We start from the raw sequence: 25,883 nt of genomic DNA, 5'->3' as shown, positions 1-25,883 counted from the left end.
ATGTGCCTCTGTCAGATTAGTTCAGATAATTTTTTATGGCAGGAAGAGCAAACCCCAGTAATAGAAGATATTGCAGTGTTATCAGATATGGCTCACAAAGAACTAGAAAAACAAGTTTCTATAGCCCTTTGGCACTGTACACCTCTAAAAAATGAAGCTGACTTCAATCAAGTTTGAGCAGATACAATGCAAATACAAATACAGCTTGCAAAGTGTGGGAACTGAGCCAACAGAATCCAAAACCAATTCCATTTTTCATAGGATTGCCATATTCTGGTTTTCCAAATCCAGGCAAATTAAGTATCAAGCAGTTTAATAATTGTGTGTTGTCAAGTTGATTCCAATTTACAGTGATCCTTCTCAGAGTTTTTTATATATAGGCTGTAATCCAGGAGTAAACTGAAACTAGATTAAGTCCATTGAATCAATGAAACTTGCATAGGTACCACTCCACAAATCCCTACTGTTCTATAGGTCTGCTGTAGTTGTTGTTACTGGATTGTGGCTGTAAAGTACTTAGATGTGGTTTAACATTCCCTTCTTGGTGGTGCAAGGGGCTCTGGGACTGTGTAAGATGCCCATTGCTACACAGGCTGATTCTTCTCCTGGGATGCACAGTGGAGAACCCAGCTCTCAACCTCTGGCTGTCCACCCAGGTATTCCTTCTTACTGAGCCATCCAGCCAGCTGTTATGCTAAACAGCCACTGCATTTTGTATACTCTACACATTTCCATGACATGCTAATTATTGTGGATTTTTCCATATTATAGTAATCAAATATGTTAATTGTTGGATTATTTTTCCACCAGTACATTTAGCTTTGGGATCATTTATGCTGTAACCACTGGTCTGAGGGAGCCAGCATAGTTATGGCGGTTAGCGTGTTGGACTTGGAACAGGGAGATGGGTATTCAAATCTCTGCTTATTCACAAAGCTTACTTGGTATCCTTGGGCAAGTTAAAAGGCAAGAGTAGGTGATACCTTTATTAGACCACCAAGAAATCACACAGAGACAGATACACAAAGGGCAGCTTTTGACCCGTACACGTCATTATTAGACTGCACTGTGTTGTGAAAAATGCAGGAAAAAACATTTAAAAGGTTCCAGATGTCACAGCAGATTACCATTCTGTGTCTCTTTCCTAAAACTGAGTTTTAATGTGCAGGCTGGAAACATACATCAGGAATATAGATTTGAAATTCCACTCTGATGGCCCATGGTTGGATTGTCTCTCCCAACTCACCAAAGGTACATCAGGTATTCAACATTTCCCCCCTCCTCCACTGCAACTCAAGTTTCCTTCTTGGCCAGGAGTTGGGGATATACAGAAATGGGGCAACACCCCTATCAATCAGTTCACACTTCTTAGCCAGACCTAGAAGCTCCTTTTCAGAATAAAATAGGGAGGACAAACCATGTTTGGCGGAATGCCTGCTTCCACCAAGGTCTACCTAGTTCACCCGCGTGAGTCAGGAGGTGAGGCTGAGGAGCCTGACGCCGAGAGAGGCCCGGAAGGAGAAGACACGAAACCGGGCCTTCTCGGTGGTGGCTCCTCGCCTCTGGAACAGTCTCCCTCCAGAGATTCGCGCGGCCCCTACGCTGGGCATCTTTAAAACCCAATTAAAAACATGGTTGTTCATTTAGGCCTTCCCTCCAGCCAACTCTTAATTTTTTTTCTTTTCTTTCTCTTACTTTCCTATTTTTTTTTTAATTGTAGCTGTTACTGAACCAGCATGTATTTATCTGTGTTTTATTATCTGTTTTTGTGTGGAAGCCGCCTAGAGTGGACTGGTAGCCCAGATAGGCGGAGTATAAATCAAATAAATAAATAAATAAATAAATAAATAACTAAATAAATAAACAAACAAACAAACAAACAAATAAATAAATAACTAAATAAATAAATAAATAAATAAATAAATAAATAAATAAATAAATAAATGTCAGACAGGCATGTCCAGTGCTGTCATTGTGCCAGACATGTTGACCAGCCTCCTTCTGCCATCTTGTATATAAAATAAATGCTCCAGGAGGTGGCTCATATAAATACAGTGGTGCCTCGCACAGCGAGGTTAATCCGTTCTGGATTAACCCTCGCTATGTGAAAGCATCGTTGAACGGAACGTAAAAACCCATTGGAACACATTAAACATGGTTTAATGCGTTCCAATTGGGACGAATACTCACCATTCAGCGATGCTTCAGGATGGCCGGCAGCCATTTTCGCGCCCTCCCCTCGCTTTACAAGGCCGCGAAAACGCTGCGCGCGGCCATTTTGGGGCTTCCGGCAGCCATTTTGTAGCCGCCGAACAGCTGATCGGTGGGTCGCAAAGCAAAGGTCGGTAAACGAACTGCTTACCGCCCTTCGCTCTGCGATTTTTGCCCTATGCAGGCACCGTTTTGCGATCGCGTTTGCGATCGCAAAACCAGCCTCGTGGAGTGAATTCATCGCTCTACGAGGTGCCCGTTGTGCAAGGCACCACTGTATATGCACAAAGATCCGTGAGAAATATCACGGGAATAACCTGTGCATATCATGTTGTCATCTGATATGTAGGGGAAAATGCAAGATAAGCTGAGGACAAACTGATGAAATCTTAAACATTTATGAAACCTTGAAATTCAGGCCAGATAAAGGTCCAAACAGGCAACAAGTCACAGCTCTAAAATCTTGGGAAGACCCAACTAAATGGGTTATGTGGCAATTCTAATATTTCATGCTAACTATGAAAAAACAACCTAGCTATAAATCTTAATTTAATCTGTAGCTCACAAAACCTGAGTCTGTCAATAATGAATTCCACTTTTTTTTCCTTTCCCAGAGGACGCTATATATTATTCATTTAGTTATTTAATTTGTATCCCATTGTTCTTGCCAAACTGGGACTCATGGAGGCTTTCAAAATAAATATTGGCCAGTATTATCTACTATTATTGCTAAATGTAGTTAAATAAGATGCAGAACAAAAACATCAGGGCAAGATTTGGCTTGATTACTGGCCTGCTTGTTTGAGCTGTCACCATGTAGTGCCAACACTGTTCAGGTAGGAGAAGTATCTTAGCTGAACTTCTGGAGAGTCTGGGTTGCTGGTAGTTGGAGTTGACAGTGCTACACCAGATAGACATTCTGGCTGTGTATAAGGTAGCTTCCTATCTTTGTAACTGCTATAAATTTATAGAGAAAACTGCTTCTAAAAATTGTGTGGGTCCAGTTTATCAGCAATATGTAGAATTACCTTGTACTGTCAGTAAATGGGTAATTAATATTATCAGTAGTTTAATCAGAAGGTTTTAAAGTGTTAATTTTAATTTTACCCATATTGTAACAGTAAAGTAGACTTGATTCGATTTTAATGTTTGTAACTTACTGTATTTTAAAATTTGTTGTAAGATATCTTGGGTCCCAGTTTTGTGAGAAAGGTAGCGAAGGAAGGAAGGAAGGAAATGTGCAAATCAAAGGATGTGCTACATAAGAACAGAAGAAGAGCCCCGCTGGATCAGGCCAAGGGCCCATCTCATCCAGCTTCCTGTATCTCACAGTGGTCCCACCAGATGCCTCTGGGAGCACACGAGGCAACTAGATATCTGTCTCCTGATACCTCTCCCCTGCAACTGGCATTTAGAGGCACCTTCCTTCTAAGACTGGAGATTATGCATCCTCATCATGGCTTGTAACCTGCAATGGACTTTTCCTCCAGAAATCTGTCCAATTCCCTTTTAAAGCCATCTAGGCCAGAAGCCATCACCACATCCTGTGGCAAGGAGTTCCACAGACTATCAATATGCTGGGTAAATAAATATTTTCTTTGGTCTGTTCTCACTCTCCCAACACTCAATTGGAGTGGATGTCCCCTGGTTCTGGTATTGCATGAGAGGGAAAAGAGCTTCCCTCTATCCAATTTATCTGCATAATTTTATATGTCTGAATCATGTCCCCCCCCCCTCAGGCATCTTTTCTCTAGACCATTGATGGCAAACCTACGGCACATGTGCCACAGCTGGCTTGCGGATACCTCTCCCTGGGCACGTGAGTGGAGCACTGCCCCTCCACCCCCCTACAGCCAAACCTCAAACTGCACAATTGTAGGCCACATATCCCTGCTACCTTCCTTGGTTGTGGCACTTTTAAATCAGTTCTTTTACAGATCGGAGATAAGGCTGCTTTGTTGTTTACTGCTGTAGAACAGCCCGGGCCAGTCAATCCGGCTTATGAATTACTACTTCGGCTGGAGGTGACAGCAAGCAGGAGTGAAAACTCCAATTAAGGCGGGAACGAAGGTGCGCGAGAGGGATGGGTGGATTCATCAGCTTGTTTAAATGTAATGAGAGGAATCAGGGATGTACTGAACTGATGCAAATGATTTCTGAAAATTTAGGGAGGGAGGGAGGTTGTATGTGTGAGAAACTGACTCTCATAAAACCATGAAAAAAGGAACCTTCTAAAGTATTTGTGTGTTTGTGTATGTGTGTTTGTATGAGAGAAAGAGAGACACAAAGAGACTTGACTCATAAAAACAGAATTAAAAAGGCATCAAAAGCTAATCACAATTGGTGGATTGCATTGCATTCAAAAGTACCCAGTAAAGGATTTCAGTAAGATTGTATTATGGTACACACCTGATTTTTTTCTGGCCAGCTTTACAAATCGCTTTCTGCTTGACAGAGTGGGAGGTGGAAGTAATTTTAAGGCATTTTCCACACAGTTCTATTTCTAATCCAAAATATGGCCCTGCAGTGTCTTTTTCTGGTAAGTAGGTAAATTAACAAAAGAAGCCTAAACATGTTTGTCCTAAAACATCCTTTGATGAAAAGATTTTCTGCCCTTTGCGCCATTTGAAATATTTAATATTTTATTATGTGATTATTTAATTGTCATTATATTTTATGATGTTTTATAAACTGAATTTATTTTATACTTGTAATTATGGTTTTTGTTTGATTGTGTTGTGAACCACCCAAAATAGCCTGGCTAGATGGGTAGCGAAAGAAAGAAAGAAAGAAAGAAAGAAAGAAAGAAAGAAAGAAAGAAAGAAAGAAAGAAAGAAAGAAAGAAAGAAAGAAACTAAGAAACTAAGAAACTAAGAAACTTCTAACTTGGCAGCAATAGGTCAAGGTTTGAAAAATTACAGTACTATAGAAATACAGTATATCAGAAATATATCATTAGAGCTTCACCATATGTTATGGGATGGAGCTCTGCAATCCTGTGAAGTAACACTTCTAAAATGCTGTGCTATCCATGTTTATACAAGCATAAATCCCTTGTAGTCAATGGTGCTTATTCCCAGCGTATTTATAAGAATACAGGCTTGATAAATGATTCTTCATTAATCTTTCTGGATTTTTAAAGGACGAAGTATGAGTACAGTGGTGCCCTGCATTGTGACGATAATCCATTCTGAAAAAATCGTCACTATGTGGATTCATCGCTATGCGGGGCAAAAAAGCCCATAGGAATGCATTAAAACATGTTTAATGCATTCCTATGGGCAACAAACTCACTGTTATGCGGAAATCCTCCATGCGGCCACCAACTTCGTTGCCCGGTAAGCGAGGAAAGGGCGCAAAAACACAGCGGGTGGCCATTTTCTTTACCCAGCGGCCATTTTGGAATCGCCGATCAGCTGTTAAAAAACATTGCTATGCGAAAATCGGTAAGCGAAACGCTTACCGATCATCTCAAAGCGATGTTTTACCATTAGAAACATCACAATGCGATCGCTTTTGCAATCGCAAAATACACATCACTATGCGGATTCGTCATTAAACGAATCGCTCGTTATGCGGGGTACCACTGTACTTAATCCATTCATCGGTTAAGTATAACATTCAGAATGCCTCCACCTATCTTTAATTGAATTCAGTTATGCCATTTATCGGGTTCCTTAGGTGATCTTTGTTAAGATACTGGTTAGATCCCAATCATCTGATGCTTCAGCAAAGTCCCCAGACTCTGTTTTTGATTACCAGGGTCTCCAACATTGAGAAATGCTGCCATGATAGATGTGACCAGTCACAGGATACTGTGCAAAACAAACTGGTGAAGTGAAAACAAAAGTAGCTTTCCTAAGAAAAGCATACAACAAAGATGGGAGTTGAGCTTTAAAAAACACTACTCTTCAGGGAGGCTTTTCAGTCCAACCCTGTCTGAGCACCTCCCATCTGGTCCTCTTTATTGTGAAAATTTGTTGGTGCCATTGGCTTTTATGGTTTTGATTTGTCATTGCTGTTTCTGTTATATTTTAGTGTCCATAGTTTGTTTGTCCTGGTTTGTAATTGTCTGTAAGCTGCCCAAAATAGTGCCTTGGGACTAATGGGGTGGTATATACATTAAATATAAATAAATATAAATGAAACCATGAAAAAAGGAACCTTCCAAAGTTCATCTCCATTGCATTTAGCTGTGCAATTTTTGCTGAGAACAGCAAGTAGAGTATTTCAAGATTCTGTTTAGACTCTAAATTGAACCGGGCAGAACTGGAATATTTAGCAGAGTCTCACTAACAGCAAACACCTAGTAAAAGACAACTAACACACCTGGGACTAGATTTCTGAAGTGTGTAGCAATCACATTTCCTTGTTTCTCATCCCCAAAGCAGGCAAAAGTATCATAGTTTATTCCCCAAATCTGAATCCCATTCTCTCTCCTCCTGGTACTGCTCTGACTGCAACACCAAACAAAAAGTCTTACAAACAAAAAACTGTGGCTTTCTGTATTGAGTCAATCCATCTCATGTGCATTCTTCCTCTTTTCCTACTGCAGTGCACTTTTTCCTGCATTGCTGCCTTTTCTAGTGAGCTTGTCTTCTCATGATGCCACTGTAGTACAATACCCTTTGCTTGGTTATTTTAGCTTCTAGTGAGAGTCCACGCTTAATTTGCTTTACTTATCTTTCTGACAAGTCATGATATCTGCAAATCTCTTTTCCAACACTACATTTCAAATAAGTGAAATGTGTGTATACACTTTATGAGGGTAGCTTACTTTGGAGGAAACAGGTTCAGGATTTCAGTGTACTTAATAAGCTTTATAAATAGGGTGCATTTAATTCAGTGTAGCATTTTGCACTTGACTTTTTTTTGTAAAAGAGCTGTCAGTTGAAGGAATCAATAAAGAACCAGACAGACAAAATGTGTAAATGACATGAGTTGTTTTTTCTAAACTAAAACCTCAGTATTCAGGTTTAATTGCAGTGTTGGCACTTCAAAATAAATAATTTGGTTTTGTGTTGCCATTTGGGCACTCGGGCTCAAAAAGGTTTGCCATCACTGCTCTAGACTAAAGAGCCCCAAACGCTGTAGCCTTTACTCATAAGGGTGTCAAAAGTGCAGAGTCAAAGGTCAATTAGATATACTAAACAAGGAAACAAGTCAAAGGAGTAAGCAGGGATTATATGGCTCTGAACAGCCATCACAAACCTAATTTGAAAACAAGCAGGCAGAGGCAAGTAGGACAGCATCTGCTAGTGGCACAGATTATCTCAGGCTATCTGCATGCACTGTTTCAAACAGCCACCTGGAATCTTTGCCCAGTTGCCTTCATTCTCTTGCCTTTAGGCCACTAGTGTCTGCTATATCCTGAGTTATAAGGCTTTGTCTCCCAACAATTATCCCAACAAGTATTTGGAGGGCCAGAATTCTCTACCCCTGCTTTAGACCTTAGATCAGTCAGTGGATATGTATTGCCACGCCATGGGAAATCCTTTGAAATAATCGTGTCACTGCAATGCACTGAGAGAAGTTATGTGTATTATTTTCTGGAAAATTAAAATTATATCAGAAAGAAAAAGGAGTGCCACTGTTTGCTGCTATCTGTCAGCAGCAGAAATAAAATCAGGGGCTTTCTATTGGGTAGATTTGTGTTCAAAATTTAAAAAGTTATCAGAATTAGATATACTAGCTGTAAAGTGGCAATGTGCTTTTTATCTATGTATTCTTTCTAATTTTGACTCCTTAGAAACTCTTAAAAACCCAAACCCCATAGCATACTTAGATTCACACAACACATGGTATGGTAAATGTGTAAATAGGAATTGGAGCAGGGGCCCTAAGACCCTGGAGTGAGGTAACCATTAGGATGTATGGATACCATCCACTGTGATTGAGCCAAATAATTTTCTTACAAATCAGAACCGATTTGCTTTGAGTCAATATGTGGCCTCTCCAATTTGATTTGTATCCAAACATTTTGAAGTATTTATATGTGTTTCTGCCTGAATAGTGAAAAAAATAAGGGAATGAGAGAAACCTGGGATGGCAGAGTGAAACTCATTGTCATTAGGAGAAGTTGCCACCAGTTTACTTCCCTCTACCACCAGACACTTTAAGTTTGGTCATATTCCTAATGTTACCATGAGCTACCTCACTTAATCCTCTTCATGGATTGCTGCCTTGTCGTGGCGAAGGGACTTAAGTAACTCAGAGAAGCTATGGGCTATGCTGTGCAGGGACACCCAAGATGGACAGGTCAAAGTGGAGAGCTCCAACTAAACGCAATCCACCTGGAGTAGGAATTGGCAAGCCACTCCAGTATCTTTGCCAAGAATACCCCATGAACAGAAACAAAAGGCTAAAAGATATGACGCTGGAAGATGGGCCCCTCAGGTCGGAAGGCATCCAACATGCTACTGAGGAAGAGCGGAGGACAAGGACAAGTAGCTCCAGAGCTAATGAAGTGGTTGGGCCAAAGCTGAAAGGACACTCAGCTGTGGATGGGCCAGGAAGTGAAAGGAAAGTTCGATGCTGCAAAGAAAAATATTGCATAGGAACCTGGAATGTAAGATCTATGAACCTTGGTAAGATGGATGTGGTAAAACAGGTGATGGCAAGAATAAACATTGACATCCTGGGTGTCAGTGAACTAAAATGGATAGGAATGGGTGAATTCAATTCAGATGATTATCATATGTACTATGTGGCCAAGAATCCCATAAAAGGAATGGAGTAGCCCTCATAGTCAACAAAAGAGTGGGAAAAGCTGTACTGGGATACAATCTCAAAAATGATAGAATGGTTTTAATACGAATCCAAGGCAGATCTTTCAACATCACAATAATCCAAGTTTATGCACCAACCACCAATGCTGAGGAGACTGAAATTGACCAATTTTATGAAGACTTACAACACCTTCTAGAACTGACACCAAAGAATGATGTTCTTCTCATTATAGGGGATTGGAATGCTAAAGTAGGGAGTCAAGAGATAAAAGGAACAACAGAAAAGTTTGGCCTTGGAGTTCAAAATGAAGCAGGGCAAAGGCTAGTAGAGTTTTGTCAAAAGAACAAGCTGGTTATCACAAACACTCTTTTCCAACAACACAAGAGGCGACTCTACAATGGAAATCACCAGATGGGCAATACCGAAATCAGATTGATTATGTTCTCTGCAGCCAAAGATGGAGAAGCTCTATACAGTCAGCAAAAACAAGACCTGGAGCTGATTGTGGCTCTGATCATCAGCTTCTTATAGCAAAATTCAAGCTTAAAATGAAGAGTGTAGGAAAAACCACTGGGCTGGTCAGATATAATCTAAGCCAAATCTCTTATGAATGGAAGTGGAAGTGGAAGTGGAAGTGGAAGTGAAGAACAGATTTAAGGAACTTGATTTGGTGGACAGAGTGCCTGACGAATTTTGGATAGAGGCTTATAACATTGTACAGGAGGCAGCAACAGAAACCATCCCAAAGAAAAGGAAATGCAAGAAAGCAAAGAGATCTGTTCAGGAAAATCGGAGATATCAAAGGAACATTTTGTGCAAAGATGGACATGATAAATGACAAAAATGGGAGGGACTTAACAGAAGCAGAAGACATCAAGAAGTGGTGGTAAGAATACACAGAAGAATTATAACAGAAAGATTTGGATATCCCTGACAACCCAGATAATGTGGTTGCTGAACTTGAGCCAGACATCCTGGAGAGTGAAGTCAAGTAAGCCTTAGAAAGCTTGGCTAACAACAAGGCCAGTGGAGGTGATGGCATTCCAGTTGAACTATTTAAATCTTAAAAGATGACAATGTTAAAGTGCTACATTCAATATGCCAGCAAGTTTGGAAAACTCAACAGTGGCCAGAGGACTGGAAAAGATCAGTCTACATCCCAGTCCCAAAAAAGGGCAGTGCCAAAGAATGCTCCAAATATTGTACAATTGCACTCATTTCACACACTTCCAAGGTTATGCTCAAAATCCTGCATGGTAGGCTTCAGCAGTGCATGGACTGAGAACTCCCAGAAGTACAAGCTGGATTTTGAAGGGGCAGAGGAACTAGAGACCAAATTGCTAACATGCACTGGATTATGGAGAAAGCCAGCAAGTTCCTGAAAAAACATCTACTTCTGCTTCATTGACTATGCAAAAGCCTTTGACTGTGTGGACCACAGCAAACCATGGCAAGTCCTTAAAAAATGGGAGTATCTTTTAAAATTGGGAGATCTGATTTGCATAGTTTCTGCATCATATTCTAGTTTAGCCCCCAGATCATTAAGACTGGGAAGCCCTCGTCCTGGGGAAAAACCTGTTTTACACATTGATCCTTCTGTCTGTCATTGTGAGCTCCAGCTGGACTTGCCAGACTTTTGAGTCCTTTAGTAGAGGGTCACAACCTGGGCGGAGAGGTGAGTCAAGAGACCCTGAGCCTGCCAGGAATTATTGACTCTCTTTGAACTCACTTCAAAGGCTGGTGGAAGTTCAGAGTTTGTTATCTTGGGGAAAATCTCTGAAGACCCTACAGAATAAAACACACAAGAGAGTAAAGTTGAAGTTTGGAGGATCATAAAAGAAAAGCAAACAGAAATAGAATCATTGTATTATAAGGAGTTGGCTTCATTTTTTCTGTCCCTTGGATCAAATGGTAGTATAGCCAAACATGCTTCAGGAGGCTTTCCCACAATACAGCAACTACTTTCCTGTGATACTTCTCATAAATATAGCAATTGACATAAACATAGCATTTTATCTTGCATTGGCATGAAGTGCTGTTGAGAAATTGCTGAGGCAGTTTCCGTGATTATTAGGGTAGGGAAATTGCTGAGGCAGTTTCCATGGATTGTTAGGATAGGTAGCAAATTGCTCTGAAATGAACCCTCATGATGCCTGTTCTTTGTAGAGCAATCTTCAAACGATGCTTATGAAACTAAGAGATGTGTTTTCCACATTATTGTTGTTGTTGCAAAGGTGCTTCCCAAAGTGGTGAAAGATGTTTGTCATGGCACATGATTTCCGTCACCAACATATCTCGCATTTAGCATGCTTTGTTAATTGAGTGTAAAATAAACAAGAATTTAATTTGCAAATCGAGTTGCTGAAGCATAAATTTCTGAGAAAACCCTATTGTGTAAGGGGAACATGAATTTGTTTGCTTGTCTGTTTATTTATTTGCCACCCTTCACCCCATAGGAAGCTCACAACAACTAAACAGCATTCAACTGTTTTAAAATACCATATAATATTATATTAAAATAATTAAACATATACAGTGGTGCCTCACTAGACAGTTACCCTGCATGACAGTTTTTTGCTAGACATAGGCTTTTTGCAATCGCTATAGCGATTCGCAAAACAGTGATTCCTATGGGGGAATTTTGCTGGACAATGTTTGGTCCCTGCTTCGCAAACCGATTTTCACTAGACAACAATTTTGACAGCTCCCTCCGTGCTTGCAAACAGGTGTTTTCGGGACCTAAGCTTCACAAGACAGCGATTTAAACAGCCGATTGGTGGTTCGCAAAGTGGCTTTCCTATGGCCAATCTTCGCTAGACAATGATAATTCTTCCCCACTGGAATGCATTAGACAGGTTTCAGTGCATTCCAATGGGGAAATGCTTTTTGCTAGACAATGATTTCGCTAAACAGCGATTTCAGTGGAACGGATTATCATCATCTAGTGAGGCACCACTGTAACATGGCTAAAACCAAAATTAAAAACAATTTTAAAACAATTTTACAAATTTTTAAACATTTGTAGATAAATAAACAAAGCATTATTGAGACAGTTGTTGACAGCTGGGTCCGTGCTTCGCAAAATGGTTTTTTAGGGATGGTTTTTTGCAAGACAGCAATTTTGACAGCTGGGTCCACACTTCGCAAAATGATTTTTCTATGGGCGATTTTTGCAAGACAATGATTTCCCCCCATTGGAACACATTAAATAGATTTCAGTGCATTCCAATGGGGAACCGCATTTTGCAAGATGATGTTTTCTCAAGACAGTGATTTTCGCTGAACGAATTAACATTGTCTTGCGAGGAACCACTGTACACTATACATTATATGTGAGATGTCTGAGGAATGATTTACCATTGTCAACCCCTAGTGCTTTTCCAGGGTTGAATGGGAATTTGAATTCAGGTTTCCTGACTCCTACTCCATCATTCTGTCCACTATACAACACTGGTTCTTGATACTGTGTTAGGATTTCAATACTATGTCTGAGATATCTTTTATATACTAAAAGTGGCCAGAATCCTATGATGCACCCTTGCATGAAGGAAATTGGTAGGAAATTGTCACCATGTCATTTTCCTTATGTGCAAGTAAATTGGCCATAGGATTCTGGCCCCTTTTTCAAAAAATATATATAGTCACTTTTATTTGACATAAAATGACATGTGATTTCCAGTGTCAACTACACAATGTGTTGCATTGACTCGTCCTCTTCTTCTCCATCTTGATTCTTTTGTTCAGCTAGGGGAGAGCTTGGAAAGGTTACTCTTTTGAGATAAACAAACTTTGAACTGAAGCAATTGTAACTGCTCAGTAGAATCTGTCTCTCTGGGTGCCATCACAGGGTATAATCAGATGGCTGTAAAGGTATGATCATATCAGAAAGTGTCACTTTAGCATGAGTGATCTCCCTTACAGCAACCCTTGTAGCCCTACTGCTGGACCATAAAGGTGTTCAAGGAGTGATGTTTCATTGCCACCATGAGTTTTTTTTAAAAAAAACTGAGTGGGGATTTGAATCGAGGTTTCCTGAGTCCAATTTTGACATTCTGTCCAGTATAGTATGCTGGGACTTGATATGATGTTAGGATGTTTTCAATACTTAAAAGTCCAGCTTGGACACTGATTGAGGTCAAGTTAGAGTGTATTTCCCCATTCATCATATGATCCTCAGGAAACAGAACACATCTGATTGTTTCACTAGGGTCCAAATTGCGATCTATTTCCCCTTGTGATCACACCCTCAGTTTCTGAAGCTGGCTACTATCCTAGCGCATTTCCACCTATCCCTTGTTATGTGGATTAGTTCTTCTTTATTATGGCCCAGCAATCTGTGATGTTCCTCACTCGAGAAATGTTTCTACCTTTTCTATGTTTACCCTTGCTCTTCCCTTCAATGATATATTGCAGAACATGATATTTGTCATAACAAATTATGTGTTCAAGTAATGGAAGCTTGCATTTCTTAATAACCCTCTTGTTTTCCTATCCAATGAAACACCTCTATTCTTTATTCTATCTGTCCATGGGATGTGAAGGATTCTCTTGTATCCCCACATTTCAAAAATGTTTATTCTATTGAGCATCTATTTTTTAGTAATTCAAACCTTAAGAACACTACATCTGAAAGCATCTGAGGCAGAGCTTGAAAAATAGTAATTATTATTTTACTATGGTTCCCAGAATCTTTTGTCAGTGTGGCCAGTCTGGGACTTGTAATCCCCCAAAATGATCTGATGAGATACTTCTAAACCAGAGTACTCGTCTATATTACAAACAGCTACAAAATAATAAATGTACTAATTCTTGAGGTCTACCTACCTATTAAATACAATTGAAATAGGCAAGGACTTTGAAAGTTCAATCAAATTTTCCCTATTTTACATCCATAGGACAACACCATTGACTTCTTAGAGTATGTGGCTGCTCTGAATCTTGTTTTACGTGGGAAGCTAGAACACAAACTGCGGTGGACGTTCAAAATGTATGATAAGGACGGGAATGGCTGCATAGATAAAACTGAGCTCTTAGAAATAGTTGAGGTAAGTCAATGTTTGTTATTTATTTCTAAATATATCAACATATGATTCCTGGTGATCATAACTCCAGCTTGGTAGCTGCTGTATAAGCAATCCTGTTTTGAAGCGATGGTGCAGAGCTTTTCCAAATGGATTCCCATAGAATGTCTGAGGCAACAGGAACCATACGTTTGAATTCCTTTTTGAGCCTTCCATAGGGCAGAAGAATTTAGAAATAAAAATCATTTGAGTGGAATTTAAAAATCCCCCTTGGCTATGTGATCTAGATTGTGGCTGCATGTGCTTACTTGGATGTTAAAAAAAGAAAGAAAGAAAATACTTGTAAACTCGACCTTAAATCATATTTATTGTAAAAATAAATATGATTTAAGGTCATATTTATTTTAGCTCTAAGAAAATAAAAAAATTCCCATGGAATTTTCTCCTTATAAGCTGCTTTACTTCTTGTTCAGGCAAATCTAGACATTCCCCTGAAAGAAAAGCAGTGTTGAGGGAGTGGAGGGAATCATTTTACAACACAAGAGCAAACAGTGTAATGGAAATTTCTGGGAAAGATTACAGCCCAGCTATTATTAAAAGGTTTGGGAATAAGGATTATGCAGAGAGAAATCAGCACTGAGCTGTGATGCTTATCACACTTGCCCTTCTTTCATTAGAACAACAGAATAGGCTTTCATTTGAAAGAGCCCAATCTCTTCCGCCTCCTGCTGATCCCCACCTCACATCCAAGGCCAATTGCTTGGCTACTGTAAGTATGCCAAGCCACCTATTTGGGTGAATCCTGAGTGCCAAGACCACAAGGAGTGGATGACCCAACTCCTCAGAGAGATCTGCCACAGGCAATTTCTCAGTTCTTGTTTTAAACCTCAGCAGAGAAGTGATCAGGGCAGGGCCATGACCTCATTAATCTGTAGTCTGGTAAAATGCTAGCCAACAGACACCCTTGTTCAAAGAGTTTAAGAGTAGCCTAAATCAAGAGTAGCCTAAATCTTAAGTCAGAGTGGAGAACCCAGAATTCAGAAATCTGCTATGAAACAAGAACACATTAGGAAATGGTCAAGCGATCTTTATTTGTTTGTTTAAAATATTTTTATACAGACTCTTAAGGCAAAACCTTGGTGGGTAACATAATAAATGGTTAAAATTATAAAATAAAGTACTGTTTTATTTTTATAAAATGATAATAGTGCCCCTTTATGACTGTTAAGTTTGTCAGAGGAGGTCTTTCTCTCAGTCCCCCCACCCTCATAGATGTGTTTGCTGGGGAAACAGGAGAGGGCATTCTTTGCTGTTGCTCCCAGACTTTGGAACTCCCTCCCACAGGAAGGCAGGCTGGCTCTATCTTTACCGTTCTTCCAGGCAAAGACCTTTCACTTCAGGCAAGCTTTCCCTGACAGACTGGCTGCCTGAGAGGGGTTTTTAAATAGATTGTTATGTCTTAATTCTTTGAATGTATTTTTGGTGTTGCTTTTGTTTACTGTCTTTCAGTGTGATAATTGTTTGATCCTCTTTTAGTATTTATATGCTTACTGTTTTTAACAGTAAACACTGTCTTTTAAAGTTGCAAGCCACTTTGGGTCTGTCTTAAAGAGAAACATAGGGTATAAATAAATGAATGAATGAATGAATGAATGAATGAATGAATGATGAATGAATGAATGAATGAATGAATGAATGAATGAATGAATGAATGAATGAATGAATGAATAAATAAATAAATAAATAAATAAATAAATAAATAAATAAATAAATAAATAAATAAGAATAGTTAAGAAAACATCTAAAGTAAGGACACTAGTCAGAAAAACACTGTGCATTTTTTTAAAAAAGTAAAATATATTTTACAATTTTAAAAATCCATTTAAAAGCATCCTGGAACTACTGAGTCTGGAATAATCAGGTAAAACAGTCAGTGAGAAAGCCTTACACACATCCTACTATAAAGCATAATAATTATACATAACTGTGTGCCATCAAGTCAATTCTGACATGTCAGCTCCTTTCAGGGTTTTCTAGGTAGAGAATAACTAGTTTATCTATTCTATTCTTCTGGGGACACCTTGAGACTGTGCAGCTTGTCCGAGGCCATACAGGCTGGCTCTTCTCCCTGGAGAGTGGAAGATCAAACTCTCAGCTTCCAGCTCCACAGCCAGATGCCTAACTGACTGAGCTATCCAGCTAGTGATAATGATTACAGGAAACACGATTCTACTTGAGTTTTAAGGGATCACTATCCAAAGCACAGTACGTATTGTTGACATGTTGCCTGTTTTTGTGTTTCCCCCTTTCCAGTGTATTTACAAGCTGAAGAAAGTGTGCCAGCCTGAAGAAGAAGCAGGACGCCCCCGTCTTAGTCCTGAGGAAGTTGTGGATAGGATATTTCAATTAGTGGATGAGAATGGAGATGGTGAGAAATTTGCCCTTTGGGTCACACAAAATAAATACATTTATTATGACTTTTCCAGGCAGATGTTTAATGGGTATACCAGAACTCAGAAGAAGGACTACCTCATGCATTTTAATACACGTGGCCAGCCTGTCAACTCATTTCTAATGCAGTGGATCTCTCTGTTTACACATTTGTACTTTCTCCCCAAGTATTGACCAGTAGTCTTTGCACAAATTTCTCATGGACTTTTATAATATTGTGCTTATTCCATTTCTCTGAGTGCTAAGAAGTCTGAAGAATGCAGCACATATCCAGGTTTGGTTCCCTTTGTAAAACAGAGGCTTTTTGGCATTCTGCAATATTTGTGTTTATTTACAAATGTACAAGTTAAGCAGAAGTGGATGCACTGTTTGTAATACTCTTGGCAGCTAAAATGTGCTTTAATATTAAGACTTGTGCCTTAATATTGGCAGAAATCTAGTAGAATGTTGCAAATGGAATAGGCCCACTGACTCAGTGGAGATTTGGTGTGCCAACTCTGTTGTTCCATGAATTCCTACTCCAGCTGCAACTTACTATTGGATTTAAGCCATTTTTACCAATGGGTCAAACTAAAAAAATAAGCAGAATGTGTGAATTTCTTGCAAGTAATATGTTTTTCCTCCAGTGATAGGATTTCCTCAATTATATGTCCCACAAACCAGACTTGCAAAATAAGCAGAATGTATTTTACATTCCAGTGATCTAAATGCAAGTTCAGGTGTTGAGGAAAAGCACTTGATGGAGCACTGCTTCCAAATTGGTGCTAAGTGAAACACGAGTTTGACTGTCAGATAGTCCAAAATGGCACTTCGTTCTTTTCCTTTTCAAAAGGTCTAAAAATCACACTCACTTTTTCCCTAGGAGCCTGACCTTATGCTAGAATATCAATTGGCCAAGACATTTTGTCACCTGGGCTGGAACATGATATACGACCCTCACCAATATTGCTGCCACAGTTGGTCTCTCCCCCTCTCCCGGCACTCCACATCATCTCCAATTTCCTTTTTTCCCCTTTATCTCCTCAGCAGAATTCATCCTCACAATCCTGCTATCAGCACTTTTCCCCTTATCTATTCCATGTTCTCTCTCTTTCTCTCTTCTCTCTCTCTCTCTCCCTCCCTCCCTCCCTCTCTCTCTCTCTCTCTTTCTCTCTCTCTCTTTCTCACTGCCACTATATTTTCTTGACTGTAGCTGCCGTCTCATCTGCATTTACCTAGGGGCAAACTCTCTGCTGTCTAAAAGTTTGTCTTAAAACAAATTTACCTTTCTATTAACGAAAATTTAAAATAAGAAGCTGATACCGGTTTTGAAACTTGTACACAGCCTTGTACTGTATATAGTATGGCATCAACTTTTTACTGTGTTTTAATTGTTGTAAGCCAACCAGAGACCTTTAGGTAGTGTGGGTGGCATGTAGGTTAAATAAATAAATAAGTTAAAAATAAATAAACTTCCATTTTGGATAAATGACAGCTCTAAGGTCAGGATAGTGACTGCCTCAAAACAGAGAGCTGGACAAAGTTGGTCTTACCTTTTGTATGACCCATCTTCCTCTATTGGCCACAGCCTCTGATTGTGAGTCCTCAGTGGCAAGATTACAAGGAGAAAGGGAGGGGGGTCTTCTGAAGGTGCCCCATGCTAGAGCAGTGGTTCTTAAACTGGGATCCCCATATGCTTCTGGACTGCAACTCTCAGCAGTCCTGGCCATTACAGCAAGTGTTGAAGGCTTCTGGAAATTGCTGTCCAAGAACATTTGGGGATCTCAGTTTGAGAGGTCCCCAAATGTGTGCTAGAATATCTGGCTTCTCCATTGGCCTGGTGAGTTTCGGTACACAGATATGTTATATACAATATCTCCTAAAGCACAAAGCTGCATACAAAGTGAAAAGCAGAAGTAAAAATTCTCAGTGATTATGGCTACCAAATAGATCTTCATACTACACTTCACAGTTGTAGCACTCTGATACCACTTTAATTGCTGTCTCCATACTATAGAATCCTAGGATCTGTAATTTGATTAAGTTACTTTAATGGTCCACCAAAGAGTTCTAGTGTTGTAATTCATGGGAGTGCACCAGAGCTCTTTCGTCGTTGTTTAGTCGTGTCCGACTTTTCGTGACCCCATGGACCAGAGCACGCCAGGCCCTCCTATCTTCCACTGCCTCCTGGAGTTGTGTCAAATTCATGTTGGTTGCTTCGATGACACTGTCCAACCATCTCATCTTCTGTCATCCCTTCTCCTCTTGCCTTCACACTTTCCCAACATCAAGGTCTTTTCCAAGGAATCTTCTCTTCTCATGAGATGGCCAAAGTACTGGAGCCTCAGCTTCAGGATCTGTCCTTCCAGTGAGCACTCAGGGTTGATTTCCTTTAGAATTGATAGGTTTGTTCTCCTTGCAGTCCAGGGGACTCTCAAGAGCCTCCTCCAGCATCACAATTCAAAAGCATTAATTCATCAGTGGTCAGCTTTCTTTATGGTCCAGCTCTCACTTCCATACATCACTACAGGAAAAACCATAGCTTTGACTATTTGGACTTTTGTTGGCAAGGTGATGTCTCTGCTTTTTAAGATGCTGTCAAGGTTTGTCATCGCTTTTTTCCCAAAAAGCAGGCGTCTTTTAATTTCGTGGCTGCTTTTCTCCATCTGCAGTGACCATGGAGCCCAAGAAAGTAAAATCTGTCACTGCCTCCATATCTTCCCCTTCTATTTCCCAGGAGGTGATGGGACCAGTGGCCATGATCTTAGTTTTTTTATGTTGAGCTTCAGACCGTTTTTTGCACTCTCCTCTTTCACCCTCATTACAAGGTTCTTTAGTTCCTCCTCACTTTCTGCCATCAGAGTGGTATCATCTGCATATCGGAGATTGTTGATATTTCTTCCGGCAATCTTAATTCTTATTATTCTCTTTAGGTGAGAATAATAAGTAGCTAAGTTTATCACAAATCCCAGGTTTCTAAATGTGTGCTGTCAAGTCTATTCTGTCTTATGGGTACCCTTTTTGGGGATTCCTATGTATAAAGTATGAGGGGGTATTGTTGATAACACTGTAACTTCTTCTATCTTTCCTTGGTTATTTAGGGCAGTTGTCTCTGGATGAATTCCTTGATGGGGCACAGAAAGACAAGTGGGTAATGAAGATGTTACACGTAGATATGAATGCGGGAGTATGGATCAGTGAGCAAAAAAGGAAAAGTGACATGTTCTAAACAGTTGTTACAGTGACTGAAAATGTTTGATCCAGTAAAAAATTCGGGACTGGGTTACTTCTTTTTATCCTAGAATCACCAAAATGTCCAGATGTATACTTCAAACAACTCAGAGACACCAGACCTCTTAAGCATATGTGCTGAAAACTAGTATGGTGTGATTGCACCAGAAGATCACTGCTAACGCCAGTCGTTTTAGAAAATATATGCAAGCACACTATTCCTGTTTGTTGACTGAGGATTATGGTTCCAGCTTGAGGGTCTGATTTGTGAGAGTCCTCAAGTGAAAGAGGAATGTCATTTGTTTCTCTGAAGGTACAAATTGACTGATGAGTGAATTGGCATGCTTTCTTTGTAGATTATTGCATGTTATTTTAGTCTGAGCGAGAGATGAACTTGTTGGAACAAAAGATGTGGTATTGCTACTGACTTTGAACCTGTGGCCAGTCTGTTCTGATCCCGAATCTGTATATTTCATGTACTGTATTTTATTTGCTACATGGACCACAGAATGTGTTTTGCGGCTAACCCACACCATTTGGACCACATGCAAATTAAGTGTTCCAACTTCTTTGTAACATTCCAGATCAGCAATCAAGCATTTATAGGATATAAACAGAGGAAATAAATCTATGTGTAATGAATGTACAGTAGAAAGGCAGATGCAGATCTTGGAAATTAATACTTCAAGCCTTGGGCAGATTAATACAGCACATTATTGATACTGCATCTATAGCATTATAGACCTACTTTTTCTGAGGCTCTTCCTCCATCATTAACTCATTCATTATGTTTGATTAGGTTTCTTTATCTGGCAGATGTATTTTGGAATTACTTTGTTTCTAGACAACTGAGACTGTCTGAACAACTGGTTTGAAGGATCAAAAATGAGCTGTAAGCTCATACATTCCATACTTGCTCTTTCCTTCTCTTTTCTGCTGTTCCTTTTAACGAATTTCCTTCCTTTTCCAGTCGCCTCTAACCATAGTTTGCACTAATATCTGAATCAGGCAAAGCATGTTGTGAAATACCAGGGCTGCTTCCAAACAGTAGTTGGCTGCTACAGTTTCAGATCATATTTCGGAGGCAAGTGCTAACCATAGGTTTGCCTACTTAGCACATAGATTATAGTTACTACACTAAAATGACATACAGAAGAATTCATTTGTTTGAATGGCCTACGAGTCACTTAAACTAGCCAGATATTAAGGTCTAAGACTGGTGTCAGGTTTTATGGAACCTGTGTCTTTCCCTCCCATCCCTGGCAAAATTTACATCTCTGTACATTGATAGTGTCTCTTGTTATTGTTTGGAGGCCATGTTCCATGCTGTGTCACAGCCCCAAAGACATTACTGGGGAATTAAAATGGGCAGGTGACAGTTTCATCTGAGGTTTTTGCTTCCATTTGATGTTGACATCTGCTTACATGCAAAACACAAAAATTATGCCTGTTATCTACTGTACACAAAGCTCCGGTGTACCACAAATACATACACCGGTGAAAAGAGGAATCCAGTATCCTTGGTACATTGTAGAAAACTGAAAGTGATCTAGTGTTGAGTGTAGTGCTTTGAAACAAACTAGAGCACACCAATCACACCAGTTAAAGAAACATATTGTTGTTTTTATTGGGAATATGATATTTGCCATTTCTTATCTGTTAGACAGATACCTCAACATCCTCTGTTTGAGGTTGTGATTGCATTTGATTGATTCTCTGTGGCCTTTCATTATTAAATCTTTCATCTTCTTTAGTATTAACATTTTATGTACTATAGTTTGCTTTAGGGGAAGGGAGTTTGAGATGTGGCGTTAGTTCATGGGTGGGTTGGATTAAAATTAACTATTTCCATTGGTCCAGTGCAAATGTGAAATTCTGAGCCCCTGGATTTTAACTAGCTACCTTTGCATTCAAAAGAAAATCCATCTATCAGTAGCAAATAATTTTTACAGAATAAGAAAGAGATTGCTAATTCTGTTGTTGTGTGCTTGAAACATGCATTTAAATATCAGAAACACAGGAAGATGCATTATGTTAAATTTATCCACTGGTACATCTTCTCAGTGTTGTCAATTGTGAATAGAGTCTCTTTATTGTTTAAGCAGCAATGTTTTCCAGCAATGCTTGCAGACACTGGAGACTGAACAGAGTCTGTGCTGTGTCACTGAGCAGGAGTTTTATTTCTCATTCTCCCATTAATAGTTTCAACCAGTTTGTTTGCTTTTATCATTGGATGGGAGAAAAATCAAGGGTCCTATTACTCTTACTTATGAGAGTCTTATTACTGTCACTTCTGAAACACTGTGGCTTTGAACATAACACTGGAGGTAAAGTTAAAAGGCTAAATCCAATTGTTAATGCCAACTACAGGTAGACACAGTGAATGAATGGGACTTGTTAAATCAACACCTACTGTGCAAGTCCTTATTGATTCTGTTGCTTTGCTCTTGTTGTGAATAAAATTAGATTTGTCCCATAAGCTCCAGTGTCTGTGGCTAGATTTTACAAGCTAGCATTTATGGTGGTGTTGTATAGACTCACATGTATTGTGTTAGTCAGGTATCCAACAAATATCTGCCACAGTTTCTCTCTACCTTATTTACAGTGCTTAGAACTTCCTGCTTTGATAAGTCTAGTATGACTGTTGGTGTGGAATTACCACATGACTATTGTAATATTTCTCTCACTGCAGTCCTAACTGTGATTGCTTCTCCCACTTTCCACAGCTGGAACTTTGCAGTGGTGCTAGTGGGAACTAAAAGAAGAAATGGGCTCAGGGCAATGCTACCTGGAGATGATAGGATTAAAACGATAGATTGCTTGCTAGACATAAGGGACAGATCACGGGGAGGAGATGCTTAAAGAAATTTGGTGCAGTCCATAATCAGGTAATGGGAAAGCTGCAGATGATCTCAGCTACAGGAGGGCGAGAGTGAAAGAACAACCAAACAAATCTGATGTGGATGGTGTTGGCTGAGGAAATCCTTGCAGTGGTTGTGTAAATGTAAAAGCGAATTATCAGAGAATGGCTACTGAACAGCAAATGGGCAGAGTCAAAACATCTCAGGACTTTTAATCAATGGTTGCAATCCCCCATCTCTTGGTCATAGGCCAAATATATCTTTGGACACTGGTACTCTTGAGACCATTGTAAATGGAAAAAATCCCAGGAAGCAGCCATTTAGCTTTAATGCGAATGGCTATCTCAAGTGCATACATCTTGATTTCGTGGCTCAATGGTTAAACTATAGTGCTTCAGCTAAAACTCTGTTCACAACCTGGTTTCAATTCCAGGTAGCCAGCTTGAGGTTCACTCATCCGTCCATCCTTCCACAGTCAGTAAATTGAGTATCCTGAGAGTGCTTTAAGCACAATGGGGCAATATATAAACAGCATGCTTTGCTTTGGTTGTTGCTTTGATTTTAATGCATTGATGTTGTTTTATGTCATTAAATTTTGAATTAAGGCCACGCAAGTTAAGACTCCGTAGCTGGGGGAGTAAAGCATAGACTACATGATAAGAGGTGCTGGTCTAAAAGCCTGTCTACACATCCTATTCCTGTTTTAAAAGGAGTTTGGTTGCCCATTGATTGAGACCTGTTTAGGTGATGGAAGTGGCTTCTTCATGGAGCACAAGAGAAAGGCATGAAACTGCCCCCCCCACCGCCACCTTCTTGCCCTGCCCTGAATAGCCAGTTGATGTCACCAAGAAAGCAACAAAAATTTGCTACATGAGAAAACTCCCCAGCAACTGCCTTTTTGCTTCACCTGCATGCTTAGCAGAACTTCTTTGAGGGGTTTGTTCCCTGCACCTTTCTTTCCCTTCCAGTTCTGAAAGTTCTTCCCTCTCCCATTGTCCATAAAAGGGCAGGGCTTGCGTGTGTCCCTTCCAAGGGTGGGATGCTAAGGAGATGATAAGATGGAAAGTCAGCTGGGATTACATTCAAAGAAGAATTACAAGTATGGATGCCTGGGGGGGCATGGAGGTCACCATTGCAGACTACATCAGTCCAAGCAACGCACCTTGTTGGGATGAGTCCTAATTCAGTTTGTCTGCCTCCTTCCATGAGACCGTAGGCTAAAGGGAAGAACACAGCAGGTTTCACTTGCTCCTGTACACTGAAGGCTTGCTCCTAAGCCCTGCCTTCATAATGCCGTGGCTAGAACTTTAAAAAGTTAGTTTTTGGATGACAACACCCCAAATTCCCTTACATATATAGCCAGTGGCAGCACTGGTTGGGAGATTCTGGTAGCTGCAGTCCCAAGTAACAGCAACAATATTTTTTTCTCACTTTTGACTGTGGTATTGCCATAAATAATCATCATCATGTGCTGTTAAGACAATTCTGACTTATGGTGACCCTTTCCAGGGTTTTCTAGTACTCAGAAGTGGTTTCCCGTTTTCTTCTTCTGCGGGCATCCTGGGACTCTGCAGCTTGCCCAAGGCTACACAGGCTGACCCTATTCACAGGAGGCACTGTGGGGTGAATTGCTCTCAAACTCTAAACCACTGAACTATCTAGCCATAGCAGCATAAAATTGTGTGCCTGTGTGCCACTTGGCTTTCCTCTTTCGGGCTCTTTCAGGGGGTGGTGGAAGTGCCAATATTCCTTCATATAGAAGGTGTATTTCTCCAGTGTACAGAACCGACCAGGATGAGCCTATTCTGCTGCTTGCTATAGCCCACCATTCTCCTATTAATGGATCAAGAGCAACCTGTAATAAAATGTGCAGTATTTTGACATTCCTAACGGAAGCACTCCTATCCAGAATCTCTCCTTCAGGGAGACATATAATAAGAGAGGGCAGAAGGTAGATATATTGATATATCTTGGAGTAATTTACAATCGATCAGCAAGGTTCCTAGTTGTTTAACAGTGGCAACAATAAATGAAGTTCCTCTGCACATGTCCTAAATTATATCAGTGAAATGAAGAAAACCCTGGGGTACCCAAGACGGGGGAATTTTATGTTGAAGGACTGTGAGGTCTGTTCAGTTCTAGCACTCAAAAGAAATTCTAGAGTGTAGAATTATTTATTTACATGTGCACATCTTTTGCATTGGTGAGTGGAACTCAGGGTTCTTTTACAGTTACTGTAGATTCTGCAAAGCTACAATAAGCTGTCAGGAACTCGAGCAGGCCAGGGATCTCTCCCTAGAGGCACCAACCCAGCTTTTTGATTTCCCCCTGTACACATACATGTCCAGCATTCCTTTTAATTTGGGAGACACTGGATGCCAAGCATTTCCAGTCTTCACTGAACTGTCTCTTTTTGGTGAGTGGGGTGGAATCTTATCCATTATTTTAATTTACAAACTTAGTCTCTAAAGCTGGGGCATTCTAAAATGCGGAAACATTCCTTTTTAAGCTTTTTTATAAGCTCTGTTGAATTTATTTTACATTGTAAAAGCAGGGTTACTTTTAAAAATGAATAAGACAAAGTAGAGATGGGCACATACCGCTGAACCAATGGTTCGTGCTGGTTGACTTTTTTTAGCTCAGTGCTTTCCAGCTCTCCCTCCTCTGGCAGGTGCCCACTCAGACGTTGCAATCAGAGGAGGCAGGGCAGGGAAACTGGAGTACCGTCTTTGAATGGGTGCCCGCTAGAGGAGGAAGGGTTGGGAAGTGCCGAACACTTGTTCGGCTGAAAAATGAACTGGAATGAATTACCAGTTTGACAGTTCATGCTCATCTCGAATACAAAGTTCATTGTTTGGGGATAGCCATGTTTTGCTTTTGAACCATCTGAACTACTATTAGTATATATATATACATGTAATATGATACTAGCCAGATTCTATATCATTTTATTTTACCCTTTTCTGGATCATCATTCTGTTACGTTTTTCTAGAGTAGCTTACCTGTTACAATTTGTATACCTCAGCTGGCCTATACTTAGTCACTATTAGATTCAGACAATAACTATGTATCAGTATTTTGTATGGCTTTGCCTTACTTGACATGCACATTGCAGATCTCTCATGCTTCCCCTGACTCCCAAAAAATCTTGCATCAAACATCCTTTACCTCCAGGAACACTGTGCCCCTGCCTCATGGTACTGTGACATACTAGTTGGCACAGAAGAGATCTCAGTAGCTCATTGTGCATCAGAACACCTCTGGGTGTCAACTTGGCCCTTTGTCATCATGTCCAGTAAAATAAAGGAGAGATTCAAAACTTGGTTATCCAGTACCTTGTGTGTATTTTTTCCATAATCATTTTCAATGTTTAGATCTGAAATAATTTGATTTCATACC

At 40.0% G+C, this 25,883-nt stretch overlaps 1 protein-coding gene across 2 annotated transcripts in view; it reads left to right on the top strand.

Moving 5' to 3' along the window:
• The window catches only part of GUCA1B (guanylate cyclase activator 1B), a 35,233-nt gene extending 13,132 nt beyond the window's left edge, over nucleotides 1-22,101 (top strand). For both annotated transcript variants that reach the window (XM_072997204.2, XM_072997205.2), the window contains exons 3-5: nucleotides 13,836-13,985; nucleotides 16,275-16,389; nucleotides 19,493-22,101. In XM_072997204.2, the coding sequence (XP_072853305.1) occupies nucleotides 13,836-13,985; nucleotides 16,275-16,389; nucleotides 19,493-19,620 (393 nt within the window). In that variant the 3' untranslated portion in view covers nucleotides 19,621-22,101. The remainder of the gene's footprint in view (nucleotides 1-13,835; nucleotides 13,986-16,274; nucleotides 16,390-19,492) is intronic.
• Nucleotides 22,102-25,883: the final 3,782 nt, after the last annotated feature.

This window comes from Pogona vitticeps, chromosome 4, assembly GCF_051106095.1.
Source record: "Pogona vitticeps strain Pit_001003342236 chromosome 4, PviZW2.1, whole genome shotgun sequence".
In the NCBI taxonomy this organism is placed as follows: domain Eukaryota; kingdom Metazoa; phylum Chordata; class Lepidosauria; order Squamata; family Agamidae; genus Pogona; species Pogona vitticeps.
This window is presented reverse-complemented; position numbering and strand designations above follow the sequence as displayed.